The 17,709-nt window shown below is 37.2% G+C and overlaps 1 protein-coding gene across 3 annotated transcripts in view; it reads left to right on the forward strand.

Annotated features, from left to right (window-relative positions):
• The window catches only part of ARHGAP32 (Rho GTPase activating protein 32), a 328,994-nt gene that overhangs the window by 203,823 nt on the left and 107,462 nt on the right, over positions 1-17,709 (forward strand). For all 3 annotated transcript variants that reach the window (XM_019713045.2, XM_019713048.2, XM_074321761.1), the window contains 2 exons: positions 5,446-5,583; positions 8,273-8,365. In XM_019713045.2, coding sequence (XP_019568604.2) covers positions 5,446-5,583; positions 8,273-8,365 — 231 coding nt within the window. The remainder of the gene's footprint in view (positions 1-5,445; positions 5,584-8,272; positions 8,366-17,709) is intronic.

The raw sequence follows: 17,709 nt of genomic DNA on the forward strand, positions 1-17,709 counted from the left end.
GAACCCTGGGTTTGGGGGCCCGTTGTGTGGTTGGGACCCCTTGCTCATCGGGGGTGGGGGGAACCTCTGCAGCTGAGATATTCCTTCTGTTTTTAATGGTCACATGCGGATGTGAGACCAACCCATTCTGTGTTCTGACCCTCCTACCAGTCTCAAGGTGGTTTCTTCTGTAGGTCTTTAGTTGAAGGGCTTTGGTTCAGCTAGACTTCAGGCGATTGTCAGTGATGGTTGTTCTGTTGTTTAGTTGTAATTTTGATGTGGTTGTGAGAGGATGTGAGCACACCATTTTTCTACTCTACCATCTTGATTGGAAATCCAATACTGCAGTATTATTATTAGAGTTTATTTTGCTGGGTTCCTTCACAGTGGATGTTTCTTGTGAAGGCATTTTGAATTTTTGTTCCATTCTGGAGATTCTGATTTCTTTTGGCCTTTCACTCAAATCCCTGACACTGTATTTAAAATTCAAATTTGTTAACATTTGTTTTATGGCCCATAGTGTGGTGCATCTTGGCAGTGATCCCAGTGAGCTTGAGAGGGATGTTGTTGGATATAGTAATCTATAGCTGTCTATTATATACATTTAATGTTGAGTTCAAATGCTGGATCTGTCCATTTCTGTTTGAAGGATGTTGAATTCTCCAACTGTAATTCTCCATCTATTTCCTCTTGCAGTTCTATCAGTTTTTGCCTCACATATTTTGATTCTCTGTTGTAGATATATACACATTATGGATTGTTGTCTTCTTGGAGATGTATCCCTTTTATTATTATGTAATGCCCTTCTTCCCTGACAACTTTCCTTGGTGTGAAGCTGAGTCTATGTGAAATTAATGTAGCTACTTCCATTTTCTTTTCATTAGTGCTAGCATTGTACATCTTTCTCCATTAAATTTATAAAATTTATAATTTATGTAAAATTTATAATTTATATAAAATCTTCATATTAAAATTAAAAATTTACTCTCCAAAACTGCAGTTAATATTTCAATCAATATGGAAAACAACCACTGACCTTTGAAGATATATTATCTCTTCCTTGGTTGAAACTGGTATGTTTAAAAGTAATCAATAAGAATTTATTTTTGTCCTTTTATTTGCTGAGCTTTTGGTGACCAGTCATTTGTTCCGCTAAATATCCTGAGATTTTGTTTTGAATCTTTGTTCCCTAATTGTGATATGTTCAGCCCAGAAAAAGTGTGTTACATTAATAAAGAATAGTAATGGCTAACATGTGATGGGCCAGCCGCCACAAGTCGATAGGTTCCCGAATGGGGGAGTGGGAATGAATAAAAGACACTCTCACATATGATGGCGATCACGGACTTCAGTGATCCTGAAGACACTAAGTTTATTTTACTGCACCCATATAAGCAGTTTGAGCACGTGCAAGTATGTATTAACATAACAAATGTAAATTCTTTAACTTTCACATAGAGGATACAACATTCACCGAAACTCTCACAAGTAATTATCTTATCAATTGCCCTGATAGGCATCAGCCTTCTGTGTCCAACTGGCCGCTCCCACCAAATTCCTCAGCAGCTTACAAGCTCAAGCTCCCCTCAGGTGCAGGCAGAGACAATTGCCTCAGGAGGAGGAAACAGGTAGCATAAACCGAGCCATTCTGTAAAGCTCAGTGTTTCCTGTAACCATGGCTCCCCACACTAACATGTATTGAGCCATTTCTATTACCTGGTACTCTATTAAGCACTTCATATTAATGTATTTCATTTAATTCTTAAACAGTCAGGATTCACAATTGGGACATTATGATCCTAGAGTCTAGTTTTTAGCTGTTTCTTTATTTCACGATTTGGTAAAGCTATAAGGCTTGCTGTGCTGTACCTAATGGTATCTATAAACATTTAAAAAAATAGTACAGGCCAAATCAAAATCAGAAGATAGAATAGATAAATTTAAAATACTGTGGATGATGGCAGCAAGACCTTATCCAAATGCAAATTTAAATGATTTAATATGACACTTATTTTAATCCCTGCTCTTTCACATACTTATGTGAGATTTTGAGCAACCTACTTAGTCTGATTAGATCCATAGAGAAGGAAATAAAATCTTATGTTACTTCTTTTGACAATACACTGTAATCTCAGGTGAGAGTCCCAAACGTGGAGTAGATGTTTGCAGTACAGTATATAAATGATAAAAGAGGATCCCCTCCAACATATTAGCAAACAAGCAAGCAAAGAAAAAAAATCTCCTATAAACTAATAATTAAAAGCTATCATTTAAAAATTTTTCTTACAATTAGGGTCACGTGTACAAAGCAATGTAATAGTTAGACATGTACACCCCTCACGAAGTGATAATCCCCTCCCCCAATCTACTACCCTCTGACATCGTATAAAGCTGTTATAATTCTATTGACTATTCCCTATGCTGTACTCCACATCCTGTGACCATATATGTGTGTGTGTGTGTGTGTGTGTGTGTGTGTGTGTGTGTATATAATTATAGTTGACATTCATTATATTCAGCTTTAGCTTCAGGTGTACACTGTGCAGTGGTCAGGCATCTACACTATCCATGAAGTGGTCTCCCTAATAACACAAGTGTCCATCGGATACCCTATAAAATCTTTACAACATTATTGATTATATTCTCCAAACTGTCTTTTGTATCCCCGTGGCAATATTGTGGTTACTAATTTGTGCTTTCAAATCCCCTCACCTTCTCCCTCATCCCCATCTCCCTCCCATCTAGCAACCCTCAGTTTTTTTGCTATATCTCTGAGACTGTTTTTGACTAGTTTGCTCATTTATTCTATTCTTTAGATTCCACGTATAAGTGAGATCACATGGTATTTGTCTTTCTCTGTCTGACTTATTTCACGTAGCATAATATTCTCTAGGTCCATCCATATTGTTGCAAATGGTAAGATTTCATTCTTCTTTTTGGCTGAGTAATACTCCATTGTATAAATGTACCACAGTTTCTTAATCCGGTCTTGTACCGATGGGCATTTTGGTTGTTTCCAAGTCTCAGCTAGCGCTGCAATAAACATAGGGGTGCTTATATTTTTTCAAAGTAGCGTAAAAGCCATAATTTTAATGGAAAAAATGAACTGGTTTTTGGTTAGGAATAGGCAATTCACACCAAATTGGTATTATCACTCTGGAGACCAGTTTTGCAAATTTGAAGTAAAGTTGATGGTGGTCATACATTATGAATAGGAGTTTCATTTGCAGACAGCTCCTGTGGAGAATCTCTTGAACATCCATCATGTTTGAGACATGAAAATGTTCATTGTAGCACTTCATGCAAAAATGCCACGTGTGAAATACTCCTCTTTCATAGGGGAATGAAAAAATAAATTGGGGTTTTATTCCTATGATAAATTACACTTCAGTATTTATCTAATAATAAAGCTATCTGTATCAACATGGAAAAACATGAACATGATGTGAAGTGAAAATTCCTGTTCAAAAAGATGTGAATCATATGATACAATTTATATACAGATTCAAAACAATAATGTACATTATTTATGGATATATTAATATATATTAAAGATATGAAACATGCATGTATGCATAATAACAATACACATCAACTCCATTTCTTACTTTTAGAAGAACAGGAGAGAGAATGGAGCTTTATTTCTGTAATAATTGATTCTTTTAAAAAAAAATCCAGCTTTAAAACCAAAAGTCAACATATGTTTAATCTCTGTGATAGAGACATAGGTATGTGTTAAATTAGTTTTTGTACTTTTCCTGGTATTTGAAGTGTTGCATAATTTTTAATGCGTCTAAGTGTGAAAGAAAAAATAATTGCCACTTCGTGATTAGAAGTTTGTCTTTATTTTTTCTGCCTTTGTTGTTTATTTTTATGTTTATGTTTATTTTATTTTTTTTGTCATCCCAAAAGAACAAGTATTTAACTCTCTGTGGTCATTCAGGAAAGCTTTGGTAGAAGGCATCTATTGAATTGAGAATACAAGGGAGCTTACTTTAGCCAAGAGTAAAAGAGTGACTTTCCAGGGCAAAAGAAATACCACTGAAAAATCATGGAGTCAAGAAAAGGAAAATACATCTCATAAATTGAAGAAATGGAAGTAATTGAGCATAACTGGAAGCAAAGAAAGGGTATGGAAGAATAGCGATTGTTATCAGACTATCAATTTAGACAGGACTCAGGTGACCAGGTGATGAAAGCCATGATATGTGCAAATATGTTTGGACTTAATCCTGTGGATCAGTGGTCCCCAATTTAGTCTGATTATTAGAATTAATTGGATCCCATTCCAGATTGGTTGCACTAGCATATCTTGGAATAGGGACTTTAAGAGTAGCATACTGTTCCTCAAAAGAGTTTGCCTCATCTAGTCTCTTATTTCATTCTAACAACCCCCTGAAAGAGAAGATCTACATAATGGAGAATTGCTGTCCAAAGCAGGATTAGACAAGTTTATCATGTTAGTTTTCAACATACCTGTGTTTAGAATTCACCTTTCCTGTGAAGTGATACCTTCTGTTTCTGCCCCATTTGGCTGAGGCAAAGGGAGAAGAACTACACTAAAGTGTTGTCTTCCATTCTGAGATGGTTACGCTGGAGGCTTATTCTCCTAGTCCCTCCAGATTTTTATGATATGAAAGTCTCCATACAAACCTAGATTAAATTGCAAAACTAAATGGTGTGCATTCGGGACATGTTTATCCTTGTTGACCATGGCAACTTTTTAAGGATTTTTGGCAGTGTGATTTGGTAAGCTTTGTGTTTTTGCATTATAGGGGAGGGGAACAGGGGAGAAGATAAAAGGCAAGGAGCATCAGCAATATTCCAAGTATAAAATCATGTCAATCCTTACTAAAGCTGTGGCTATAAGGAAGTGATAGATTCAAGGGGAAATTAGAAGATAGTATGTAAGTTTTCATTTTTAGTGATTTTGTGAGATTGGGCAAGGAAAGGAAGAAACCCTGAGAAGTGAGGAGAAATAATGGGTTCTAGGTAATATATACATATCACATCCTTATAGATGAAGACTTAAGTAGTCCTAATTTTTTAGTATATTTTCAATCTCAGTCACAGAAAATGTTGGTGATAACTAACCAATAACCTGATTTTATTTGTCTTTAGTTTTTGATAGTATTCTCTCACCCAAAATTATTTTATGGTTCTTTCTGTGGGTTTAAGGTCAAACGCTCTCTTAACCGTCTAACAGTTATTCCCAAATAGAGCCAGTGGACTTTGATCAATGGTGGGAAGAGGGTTAATGGAGAGTTATTTGCCATTATTAACCTTCTAATGTAATATAACTTACTAGATTGTTTTGGAGTTGAACTGTTTACTATTAAGTTAATAGAAACTTTTTGTTAGAAATTATAAAAACTCAAGAATGAAATAACATTTCAGAATACGGCCTGATTCATAAGCATTTCCTAATAGAGATGAATTATAGAAGTCTTTTTTTCTTATCCGTAGGGCAAAAGTTGGATTGTTAAAAGAAGTTATGAAGATTTTCGAGTGCTTGATAAACATCTTCATCTATGTATTTATGACCGACGATTCTCCCAGCTCTCAGAGCTTCCCCGTTCTGATGCCCTGAAGGACAGTCCGGAGGTAATCACTATATATAAATTAGCAGAAATTTTTGCCTGTATACTAAATAAAAGCTTACATTGAACATTCAGGATGATTCCTGGGATTATTTAATTATTGCATGACTGAGAAATTAATAATGCTATGTGGGATGTTTAATAAAGGAGACTCAGTGTAAATTTTATAAGGAAAAACCTCATATCATAATATATAAGTGGGCAATATTTATGAGTAGACCAGTCTCCAAAGAGAGTATATAATATGAAAGCAAAAATATGGAAAGACATTGACTTCACCAATTATCAAAGAAATGCATATTAAAACAATGCTGTTTTTTTGTTTATGATGGCAGACTGTGTCTATGCATCCATCTCCACTCCCGTAAAAAAATTATAGTAAAAATATAAAAGATTTACATAAGTAAAAGGGAGGAGATTTTTTATAACATCAAGAAATAAAAAGAACCATTAGGGAATCAGAATTGTGAGGAATATTTGAAAGTAGATGGGATAGGACTTTTGGTGGCATGAAATATAGAATAAGATGCATGTACAAGAGGACTGCAGAAGATAGATAAACTAGAAATCTTATATATAAAAACTCATGCACTGCCTGGTGATATTTAGCTCAATAATGGACTGCATATATGACAGAAGTCCCATAATATAACGGAGCTGAACTTTTTTCTGTTGCCTAGTGACACAGTAGCCATCATAACATCATAGAGAAATGCATTACTGAAGTGTTTGTGGTGATGCTGGTGTAAACAAACTTGTGCTGCCACTCATAAAAGTATGGCATGTTCAATTATGTACAATACATAATACTTGATCATGATAATAAACAAATATCTTAATGATTTATGTATTTACTATAATATGCTTTTTTTCTTTTTCTTTTTTTAATAATATACTTTTAATCATTGATTTAATGTACTTTTTCTACTTAAAAAAAGTTTGCCCCAAAACAGTATGTTGTGTTATGCTGGCAGCAGCCTCATTCAGCTCATGTTTACCTTGTCTCTTGATTGCATCATTTTCTCTTGTGTTTGATTTAATCTTGTTTTGTTTTGAATAATAACTTGTTGTACAGGTTTGTAGCCTAGGAGCAATAGGCTATAGCATATAGCCTAGGTGTGTAGTAGGTTATACCATCTAGGTTTGTGTAAGTGCACTCTGATGTTCACACAATGACAAACTTGCCCAAGGATGTATTTCTCAGAACATATCCTTGTCAGTTAAGTGGCACATAACTGAACAAAATAACTGAGAAGAGCAAACAGAGGGCTTTGAGGAGCATGATTATTATCTTTAGAGAGAAAGTAAGGCAGTCACATTCATGAAATGAAAGCAGAGTTTTACAAAAATAAAATAACCAGAAGTCTTAGAAATGAACATATCATCATTTAAATTAATTTTAATGATTGCAAACCTGAGCAGCTGGATTACATTCAAAATAGACACCAATGAAGAGAGAATTAGTGAGCTGGAAGATCAAGCTTCATAAGATTACAGCCCCAAAAGGGATAAAAATATAAGTTGTGAGAGAGTAGTTGGGAATCATGGAGAAGAGATCCCACTTCCCTGTCATTGGAGTTATCAGAGAAAAGAGTAGACGGAAGTAACTAAAAATTAATATAAGAAAATCCCCTAAAGCTAAAGAAAGGCATGTTTTCAGATTAAATGGGCCCATTTAAGTGCTAATATAATGAGTGAAAAGACACATATCTAAAAACATGTAGTGAAATTGCAAAATGCCAAAACAGAAAACCCAAAAAGCTTCTAGAGAGCAAAAAACAGATTTTCTCAAAAGAACAAGAATTGTGTTGTCGTTAGACTGATTTGCAGCCAAAACGGATGCTTGAAAACAGTGCAAAATATGTTCCACATCCTGAGGGGAAGCCATTTCAAATTTATAATTAATTCCAAGGCAATTAACTAGGTAAGGCAAAGCAGTGACATTATCGGTCATGTAAGAACTAATACTGCAACAGAGTCTCAAGAATGTCTTAAAACCATAGATTCTTTTCTATTATAGAAAACCCAGAACACTCGATCTCCATTTCTCATCTCTGTCCTCTATGTTGCATTTTTCTCTCTCGTACTGTCTCAGAATGTGGTCACTACCAACAGGTCCCAGGTTTTTAGCTCTTTTAAGACAGCAGCCAGATTGAGCTGAAAATTTGTATTCCAGTTCCTAATTCCTGCAGTAACTCTTTGTTAGGCCATCTCTTGTTCCTTCACATTCCTGGACTAATCAGCTGACCCATGGTGTGGGATCATGCATGAACATGGCTGTCCTGTCATAGCTGAGTGCATGGAAGATTACAGTAAGTCAGAGAAAGAGTTTCAGAATAGCTGGAGGAAACTGGGCAGAAAAGCCAATTATAGCAGAAAAGCTATAATAATCTTTTACATTTTCGTTACAAAAATAGAGACAGAAAGCAATAAAATTAGAAACTATAAAATGGTATATATCCCTTGATGAGAGGCTAAAAGTTAAAATTCTACACAAGATGGAATTACTATGTAAGTGCCGTAGTTTCAGTTCATGGAACTGTTAAGCCTCTGAAGAATTCTCTGCAGTATTAAAATGCTGAAAAATCTGTAGATTTTTCCCCTTAGAAACAACCAATTTACAGTAGTTCCTCTGAGAGAGAGTATAGTATCTTTTCTCTGACTTAACCACTGAATCTTCTTTTTCTCTTTAGTCCGTCACTCAGATGCTTATGGCTTACCTGTCCCGCCTTTCCGCTATTGCTGGCAACAAGATCAATTGTGGACCTGCCCTTACTTGGATGGAGGTATTATATAATTCACCTCTTATTAAAGTTTATTTTTAAATTGTCTACTTAACAAATTTAATGTTAGTTTGATTTTGATAGCTATTCAGTTTCAAGCATTGAAGAAATGGAGTTTATTCATCTTCTGGAAGGACAGATATGTGACATATTAAATATTTTTCATGTCAAATCTTTATTTGATAATCTAGATAACTAATTTTAATATTGTTTTATGAATTGCAGCAGTACCTGTTATTTTGGTGTTTAATGTATTATTGTATACATTTAGACAGGTATATGCATATTTTCAATTGACTTAGTAGTTGAAAATATTTTTCTATTGTTTATGAACAAGAGACAATGAACCTTTTAAAGGATCTGATTTAAGAATAAGTCTTGAGTGACTTCCAGTCAAGATGGTGGAGTAGGTAAACTCTGTGCTCGCCTCCTCTCACAATCAGAGTTAACAGCTAAATCATAGAACAGTCATCATTGAGAACCATTTGAAGATTAGCTAAACAGAATTCGTATAACTAAGGACATAAAGAAGAAGCCACATCAAGACTGATAGGAGGGGCAGAGCCACGAACAGACAGGTCCCACACCCACAGTATGGCGATTAACTATTGGGAGGGATATCTCTGCTAATGGAAGTCGTCTCTGAGGAGTGAGTGTTTCCTGCCCCACACAGAGTTCCCTGTCAGAAGCATCAGTACTGGGAAGAGGAATCACCATAACATCTGGCTGTGAAAACCAGTGGGGATTACATCTGTGAAAGATGAAGGAATGCTGGAGTCTGAGGCATTCCTCCTAAAGAACCCATGCACAGACTCCTTTGATCAAAAACACACTCACTTTAAGCTCCAGCACAGGGGCTGCAGCTTGAAAAGTGCCAGGGACATATGGGGAGGAGCTAAATTGATTAACTTCAGGGCAAAGGATGGAGTGGCAGATACTGGGGCAACTCTGTCCCTGGAGAGAAGTGCTAGCTAGCAAGTGACATTTTTCGTTTGTTGAACTCTACTTCTACCCAGCCTTCCCAACACATGACAGTGCGAAAGCTGAACTTTCCGTGAATATGGCTAATATTGTTCACCTGGCCCTAGTGATTCCCGGAGACCGCTCCCAACCCAACTTGGCCAGCTGAACTAAGCCTCTTCCAGCAGGTCCTCCACACAAGCAGTCTGCCTTTTCTCATGCTGTGGATGTTCCCCGAATGTCTCAAAGTTCCACAAATCCCAAACGAGCAGCTGCTGTCCTCAGTATGCCTTGGAGTTATTGCTAACAGTCCTCAAGCCCAACACAAGCTGTGATCAGTCTGAACTTGCATTGTAACTCACATCAGGTGTCTCCATCCTCAAGTCTAACGTAAGTAGTGGCTAGTCTTGGCCTGAAACAAAGCTTCAACTAAGTGGGCACAAGCTGGGCACAACTGGTGGCTGGTCTCAACTCACATCGTGTTGCCCACCAAAGGGTCCCAAACCTTGCAGCTGGCCTCAGTATAGCATAGCATAGCCTCTTGCAAGCACCTCCAGGTCCAGCACAAGTGGCAACAAACCTAATCCCTAACAAAGGGATTAGGTCACTTTGTAGTTTCTACCGAGAGGCTCAGCACAAGTGGTGGTTAATATTGGCCTGCATCAGAGCCCCTCCGAAGAGGCTCCAAAACCAACACATCTGGTGTCCAGCTTCAGACCGCACCAGAGTACCACCCAACCAGCTCCTCAAATGACACACCCAAAGGATGGACTCTAAAGGATGGCATTGGAGTCTCTCTAAAGCTACTCCCACTCTGTGGAGTCATCCCTTGCACAGCAGATTCTCCACTGTAGTCATGGCGAACCCTCACAGGCACTTAGCTTGAGTCAAGGTCAGCCCTACCCACTGATGTACCAACAGTAATCAAGGCTCAGCTGCAACAGGACGGCACATACAACCCACACAGAGGTCACCTCTGGAGCACCCAGCTCAGGTGAACAGGGAGACTGCACCATGGATCCTATAGGACAACTTCTACATAAGGCCACTCTCAAGACCGGTAGACATAGCAGATCTACCTAATACACAGAAACAAACACAGGGAGTCAGCCAAAATGAAACCAAAAGGAAAAAGAGTCCCAAATGAAAGAACAGGACAATACTCCAGAAAGAGAACTGAATAATATGGAGATAAGCAATCTACTAGATAATAAAGATTAAAAGACTTGTTATAAAGATGCTCAATGAACACAGTGTGAGAATAGATGAAATCAGTGAGAACTTCAACAAAGAGATAGAAAACATAATAAAGGAGATTAAAAAAAAAGGTAAAAACAAGCCAGTCAGAAATGAACAATGAAATGCAGACTATATTAGATGTAATCAACAGCAGATTAGATGAAGCAAAGGATTGACTCAGTGATCTGGAGAACAAGATAATACCCAATTAGATAATTGGTATTGGATAATACCCAATTAGAACAGTGAAAAGGAAAATAATTTTTAAAAAATGAGGGTAGTTTAAGGGAACTCTGGGACAACATCATTCACATCATAAGAGTGCCAGATGGGAAAGAGAGAGCAAGGGATTAAAAACCTATTTGAAGAAATAATGACAGAAAATTTGCCTATCCTGGTGAAAGAAGACGGTATACAAGTCCAGGAAGTTCAGAGAGTCCCAAACAAAGTGAACCAACACCAAGACACATCATAATTAAAGTACCAAAAATAAAAGACAAAGAGAATCTTAAGAGTAGCAAGAGAAAAGCAGTTAGTTACCTATAAGGGAGTGCCTGTTAGACTGTCAGCTGATTTATCAACAATATTTGCAGGCCAGAAAGGATTGGCACAAATATTTAAATTGATGAAAACAAAGATGTACAGTGAAAATTGCTGTACTCAGCAAGACTATCATTTAGAATCAATAGACAGATAAAGAGCTTCCCAGATGAGAAAAAGCTAAAAGAGTTCATCACCACTAAACCAGTACTACAAGGAGTGTTAAAGGAGCTTCTTTAAGTAGATAAGATTAAAAAATATGAATAATAAAATATAAGAAAGAAAAAAGGTTTCACTGACAAAGGCAAACATTTAAGCAAAGCAGTGGATCAACGAACTATAAAGCCAGTACAAAAATTAAAAGCTAAAAGAGGAACATCGTATGTATTACAACAGCAAATTAAGGGATACACACACAAACACACACGAAAGAAAGAAAAAAATATGACAAAAACATAAGTATGGCAGTGGTGAGTAAAAATGGTAATGATTTTAGAATGTCTTCAAACTTAAGCAATCATCAACTTAAAATAGACTGCTATACACATAACTTGGTATATATGAAGAACATGGTAACCTCCATCCCAAAATCTGTTGAGGTATCAAGAATAAAAGAGAATGGAATCCAAACACAATACTATTCAAAGTCATCAACATAAAAGCGAAAGGAACAAGAGAATAAGAGAAAGAAACAGGAAACTACAAAAACAATCAGAAAATAATAACATGGCAATAACTACTAACCTATCAATAATTGCTTTAAATGTAAATGGACTAAATACTCTGATCAGAAGACATAGGGTAGTTGAGTGGATAAAAAAAACCCAAAGACCTGAGCATATGCTGCCTACAAGAGACCCACTTCAGATCAAAAGACAACATAGACTGAAACTAAGGAATGGAAAAAGATTTCATGTAAATGGAAATGAAAAAAAGCTGGAGTGGTAATACTTATATCAGGCAAAATAGACTTTAAAACAAAGGCTATAACATGAAACAAAGAAAGACATTTCATATTGATAAAGTATTAATCAACGAGAGGATATAACTCTTATAAACATTTATGCACCTGGTGCTGGAGCCCCTAAATATGTAAACCAAATATTGATGGACATAAAGGGATATTAACAGTAAAAAACTAATAGTAAAACACTTTAACATCCCATTGACATCAATGGATAGATCATCCAGACATTAAATCAACAAGGAAAGAGCAGACTTAAATGAAACATTAAACCTGATGGACTTAATTGAGTTATAGAGCATTTCACCCAAAAGCTGCTGAATATACATTCTTTTCAATTGTGCATAAAACATTTTCCAGGATAAACCACATGTTAGGTCAAAAAACAAGACTCAATAAATTTAAGAAGATTGTAACCATATCAAGCATCTTCTCCTATCACAATAGTATGGAACTAAAATAAGTTATTAAAAGAAAACTGAAATACATACGAACGTGTGGAGTCTATAAATAATATGCTACTAAACAATAAATGTGTTTACGCATTTGTAAGGAAGAAATCGAAGGATGCCTAGAGACAAACGAAATTGAAAATACAGTGACCCCAATCTATGGGATATAGCAAAAGCAGTTCTAAGAGGAAAATTCATAGCAATATAGGCTTACCTTAAGAAACAGCCTAACCTTACATCTAAAGGAACTAGAAAAAGAACAAATAAATGTTAAAGTGAGTAAAATGAAGGAAACAATAAAGGTGAGAGCAGAAGTAAACAAAAGAGAGCCAAAAAAAAACAAAAAACAAAAACAAACAGTGAAGCCAAGAGCTGGTTCTTTGAAAAGTTAAGCAAAGTTGATAAACCTTTAGCCCAAATCATCAAGCTAACAAGAAGACTGGCCCAAATAAAGAAATTAGAAATAAAAGGGAAGTGGGAACTGATACCACAGAAATTCAAGGGATTATAGAATATAGTATGAACAATTACTTGCCAACAAATTGGGCAACCAGCACGAAATGGATAAATTCCTAGAAACATAGTTTTCCAGGACTGAATCAGGAAGAAATAAAAAATCTCAACAGACCTTTAAATACTAATGCAGTCAAATCAGTAAACAAAAAATTATCAACGAGCAAAAGTCCTGAACCAGATGACTTCACAGGTGAATTTCACCAAACATTCAAAGAATAATTAACACCTATCCTCAAACTATTCAAAAAAATACAAAAGGAGGGTAGGCTGCCAAGCTCATTCTACAAGACCACCATAACCCTGATACCCAAACCAGAGGAAGACACTACCAAAAAAAAAAAAAAAAAAAGAAAAAGAAAATTATAAGTCAATATCCCTAATGAACATAGATGCAAAAATCCTCAAAAAAGTAATTACCAAACCGAATTCAGCAATACAGAGAAAGATGATATATCATGATCAAATGGGATTTATTCCTGTGATGCAAGGTTGGTTCAGTAACCACCAGTCAATTAACATGATACACCATATGAACAAAATGACAGATAAAAAATCATATGATCATATCAGTAGACGCAGAAAAAACATTTGACAAATCCAGCACCGATTTATGACAAAAACTTGCAGCAAAGTGGGAAAAAGGGAACATACCTCAATATAATAAAAGCCATATACAACAAACCCACAGCTAACATCATACTGAATGGGAAAAAGCTAAAAGTGTTCTTGTTAAGATCAGGAACAAGACAAGGATGCCCACTTTCATAACTGTTACTAAACATAGTATTGGAAGTCTTAGTCACAGCAATGAGACAAGAAAAAGAAGTAAAAGGCATTCAAATTGGAAAGAAAGAAGTAAAACTGCCATTATTTGCAGATGACATGATATCATCTATAGAGAACCCTAGATTCCACCAAAAACCATTAGAACAAATAAATGAGTTCAGTAAAGCAGCAAGATAGACAATTAATATTCGGTAATCAGTTACATTTTTTATACACTAATAATGAACTATCAGAAAGAGAAATTAAGAAAACAGTCCCATTTAAAATTGTATCAGTCAATCAATAAAATACAGAGGAGGTAAAACACCTGTACTTGGAAAACTGTAAGAATTGAAGAAACTTTGGTCAAGATGCCAGAGTAGATATATGCTGTGCTTACCTTCTCTTACACCACATCAAAATTGCAACTAAACTACAAAACAACCATCACTGAGAATCACCTGAAATCTTGCTGAGCCAAAGCCCTACAACTAAGTACATAGAGAAAAAGCCACCTCAAGACTGGTAGGAGGGGCAGAGATGCGGAATGGGCTGGTCCCACACCCATTAAGATCAGGAGGGATATCTCAAGTGCAGAGGCTCCTCAAAGCAGTAAGGGGTCCCAGCACCACACCAAACTCTCCAATCCAGGGTTCCAGTTTCAGGGAGAGAAGTCCCCATAATTTCTGGTTGTGAAAACCGGCAGAGATTGTGGCTGAGTGAGACAGATGGCAGCAGGAACCCTAGGTGTTCTTATTAAATGGACTGAGCATGAACTTACTCACTGATGTCATCCCTGACTCTGAGCTCCAGTGCTGGGACATCAGTTGGAGAAGCATAGGGGACAGACGGTGGCGAACTGAGTTGTCTGTTTTCAGAACGAGGGCTGGAGGGGCAGCTTGCTCCCAGGCAGAGAATCTGGTGTAAGCCATCATTTCTTTGTTGAGTGCTCGCCCTTCCCAGTGTGCAGTTGCAGGTGGCCACCATATCTGAGTCTCCATCAAGCTGGCTGACACTATGCATCAGCTAGGCACTGATGAGTCTGAGACCCCACTACACCCAAATTTCACGCCTACTCAAACCACTGCCTTGGCTCATGCTGCAAGCTTTCCTAAAATCTCTCAAAGGCTCACAAAACCCAAACAAGCAGCATCTGGCTTCAGGTGACCCATACCTCTGGCTGAGCAGCCCTAAGTCCGGCACTAGCAGTGGCCAGCCTTGGTTTGTAGCTTGGCCTCTCGAGGCACTTCCAAGCATTGTGCAGGTGGCAGCCATCTGTGGATTGATTTGTGGCTCCTGCTGGGTGGCCCTGGGTGGAGTATGGGCTGCACCTGAACTTGACCTGCAGCGGATCTCCTCCCAGGTGGCCCTGGAGCTGGTGCACCTAGTGTCCAGCTTCAAAATGAGCTGGAGCATCATCCAGCTGCCTCCAAGGACAACACACCCAATGGATGGATTGGGCAGGCACCAGAGCCTTGCTGAGATTCTGTCCTTGTGCAGGGTCACCCCCTGTGCCAAAACTCCCCAGGCAGTCCTCACAACCAATGAGCCTGAGGGTCAATCCCTCCCATTGACATGCAAACAGCAACCAAGGCTGAACTACAAGAGGAGGACACACACAACCCACACAAGGGACACACCTGGACTGCATGGCTCAGGTGACCAGGGAGACTGCACCACTGAACCTCACAGCACACCTACTACATAAGGCCACCCTACTAAGTCTGGGGGACATAGCATCTGTACAAAATGCATAGAAACAAACACAGGGAGGCAGCAAAAATGGGGAGACAAACACGTCCCAAATAAAACAAAACAAAGCTGCAGGAAAAGAACTAAACAAAATGGGGATAAGCAATCACCAGACACAGAATTCCAAAGCTTGGTTATAAGAGTGCTGCTCATTGATCTCTGGGAGAATTTCAACAGAGCGATAGGAAACATAAAAATGGTGATAGAAAATGTAAGAAAGAACCAGTCAGAAATAAAAGACTACAATAACTGAAATGAAGAATACATTGCAGGGAATCAACATAGAGTAGACGAAGCAAAGGATGGAATCAGCAATTTACAAGACAAGGTACCAGAAAACACCCAAACAGAACAGCACAAAGAAAAAAGAATAATAAAAAAAAAAGTTTAAGGCTTCTAGAACACAATCAAGCTTACCAACATTCACATTATATGGGCACCAGAGAGAGAGATACAGAGCAAGGAATTTAAAAACTATTTGAAAAAATAAAGATGGAAAAACTTCACTAACCTGTGAAAAAAAAGACACACAAGCCCAGAAAGCACAGAGTCCCAACTAAGATGAACCCAAACAGGCCCATGCCACAACAGAATTAAAAAGTAAAGACAAAAAGGAGAATCTAAAAAGCAGCAGAGAAAAAGCAGTTAGTTACTACAAGGGAGCTCCCATAAGACTGTCAGCTGATTTCTCAGCAGAAACTTTGCAGGCCAAGTGTGATTGACAGGAAATATTCAAAAGTGATGGAAAAACCAAGATTTCTCTACCCAGCAAAGCTATCATTTAGAATTGAAGGACAGATAAAGAACTTCCCAGACAAGAAAAATCTAAAGGAGTTCATCATCACCAAACCAGTGTTACAAGGAACCTTAGAGGGACTTTTTTAAGACCCAAAAAAAAAAAGTAAAAACATGAATAATAAAATGCAATAACTACATACCTATCAACATTTATTTTAAATGTAAATGGATTAAATGCTTCAATTAACTGGGGGCTGAATGGATAACAAAAGAAGTCTTTCAGATGTTGCCTACAACAGACTCACTTCACATTGAAAGACACGCAGAGACTGAAAGTAAGGGGATGGAAAAAGATACCTCATGAAAATGGAAACAAACAAAGCTGAGATAGCAATACTTATACCAGACAAAGTAGACTTCAAAACAAAGACTATAACAAGAGACAATGAAGGACTCAGCAATTCCACTCCTGGGTATTTATCCAAAGAAACCGACAACACTACTTTGAGAGGACATGCTCATCCATATGTTCATGGTGGCATTATTTACACTAGCCAAGATATGAAGGCATCCTGGTGTCTCTGAATGATTGAATGGGTAAAGAGGTGGGACATATGTAAATGGAATATTACTCAGCCATAAAAAACAATGAAATATTGCCACTGCAACACCATGGATGGACCTAGAGGATATTGTTCTGAGTGTAGTAAGTCAGACAGCCAAAGGGAAATGTTATATGATTTCACTTGTATGTGGACTCTAAATTACAAAATAAACAAATAAAACAGAAACGAACTCATAGATACAGAAAACATTTTGATGGTCACCAGATAGGAGGGGGTTAGGGTTGCGTGAAAAAGGGGAAGGGATTAAGAAGTACAAATTGGTTGTTACACTGTAGTCATGGGGATATAGGATATAGCATAAGGAATATAGTCAATAATATGTATGGTGTCAGATGGATACTATGTTTATTGGGGTGGCATATGGGAGGGTTTGTGGACAGGATGAAAAAGGTGAAGGGATTAAGAAACACAAATTGGTAGGATAAAATAGTCATGGAAATGTAAACTGAAGCATAGGGAATAGAATCAATACTATGGTAATAATTGTATAGTGCCAGGTGGGTACTAGTCAAGGAGATCACTTCGTAAATTATTTAAGTGTCTAACCACTATGCTATCTATACACTTGAAATTAATATAAAATAATATTGAATATTAAATGTAATTGAAAAATTAAGTAAGGGGTTAGAAGATAAAGTGGAATAAGATATTCAAAGTTTCAGGTATAAAACAAATACTCGTAAGTGTGGAGGATGTAATGTACAGCATGGGGAATATAGTCAGTAATAATCTAATAGCATGGTATAGTGTCAGATGATTGCTGGATTTATCATGGTGATCACTTCTTTCGGGATA

Source organism: Rhinolophus sinicus, linkage group LG16, assembly GCF_036562045.2.
Source record: "Rhinolophus sinicus isolate RSC01 linkage group LG16, ASM3656204v1, whole genome shotgun sequence".
NCBI lineage: Eukaryota > Metazoa > Chordata > Mammalia > Chiroptera > Rhinolophidae > Rhinolophus > Rhinolophus sinicus.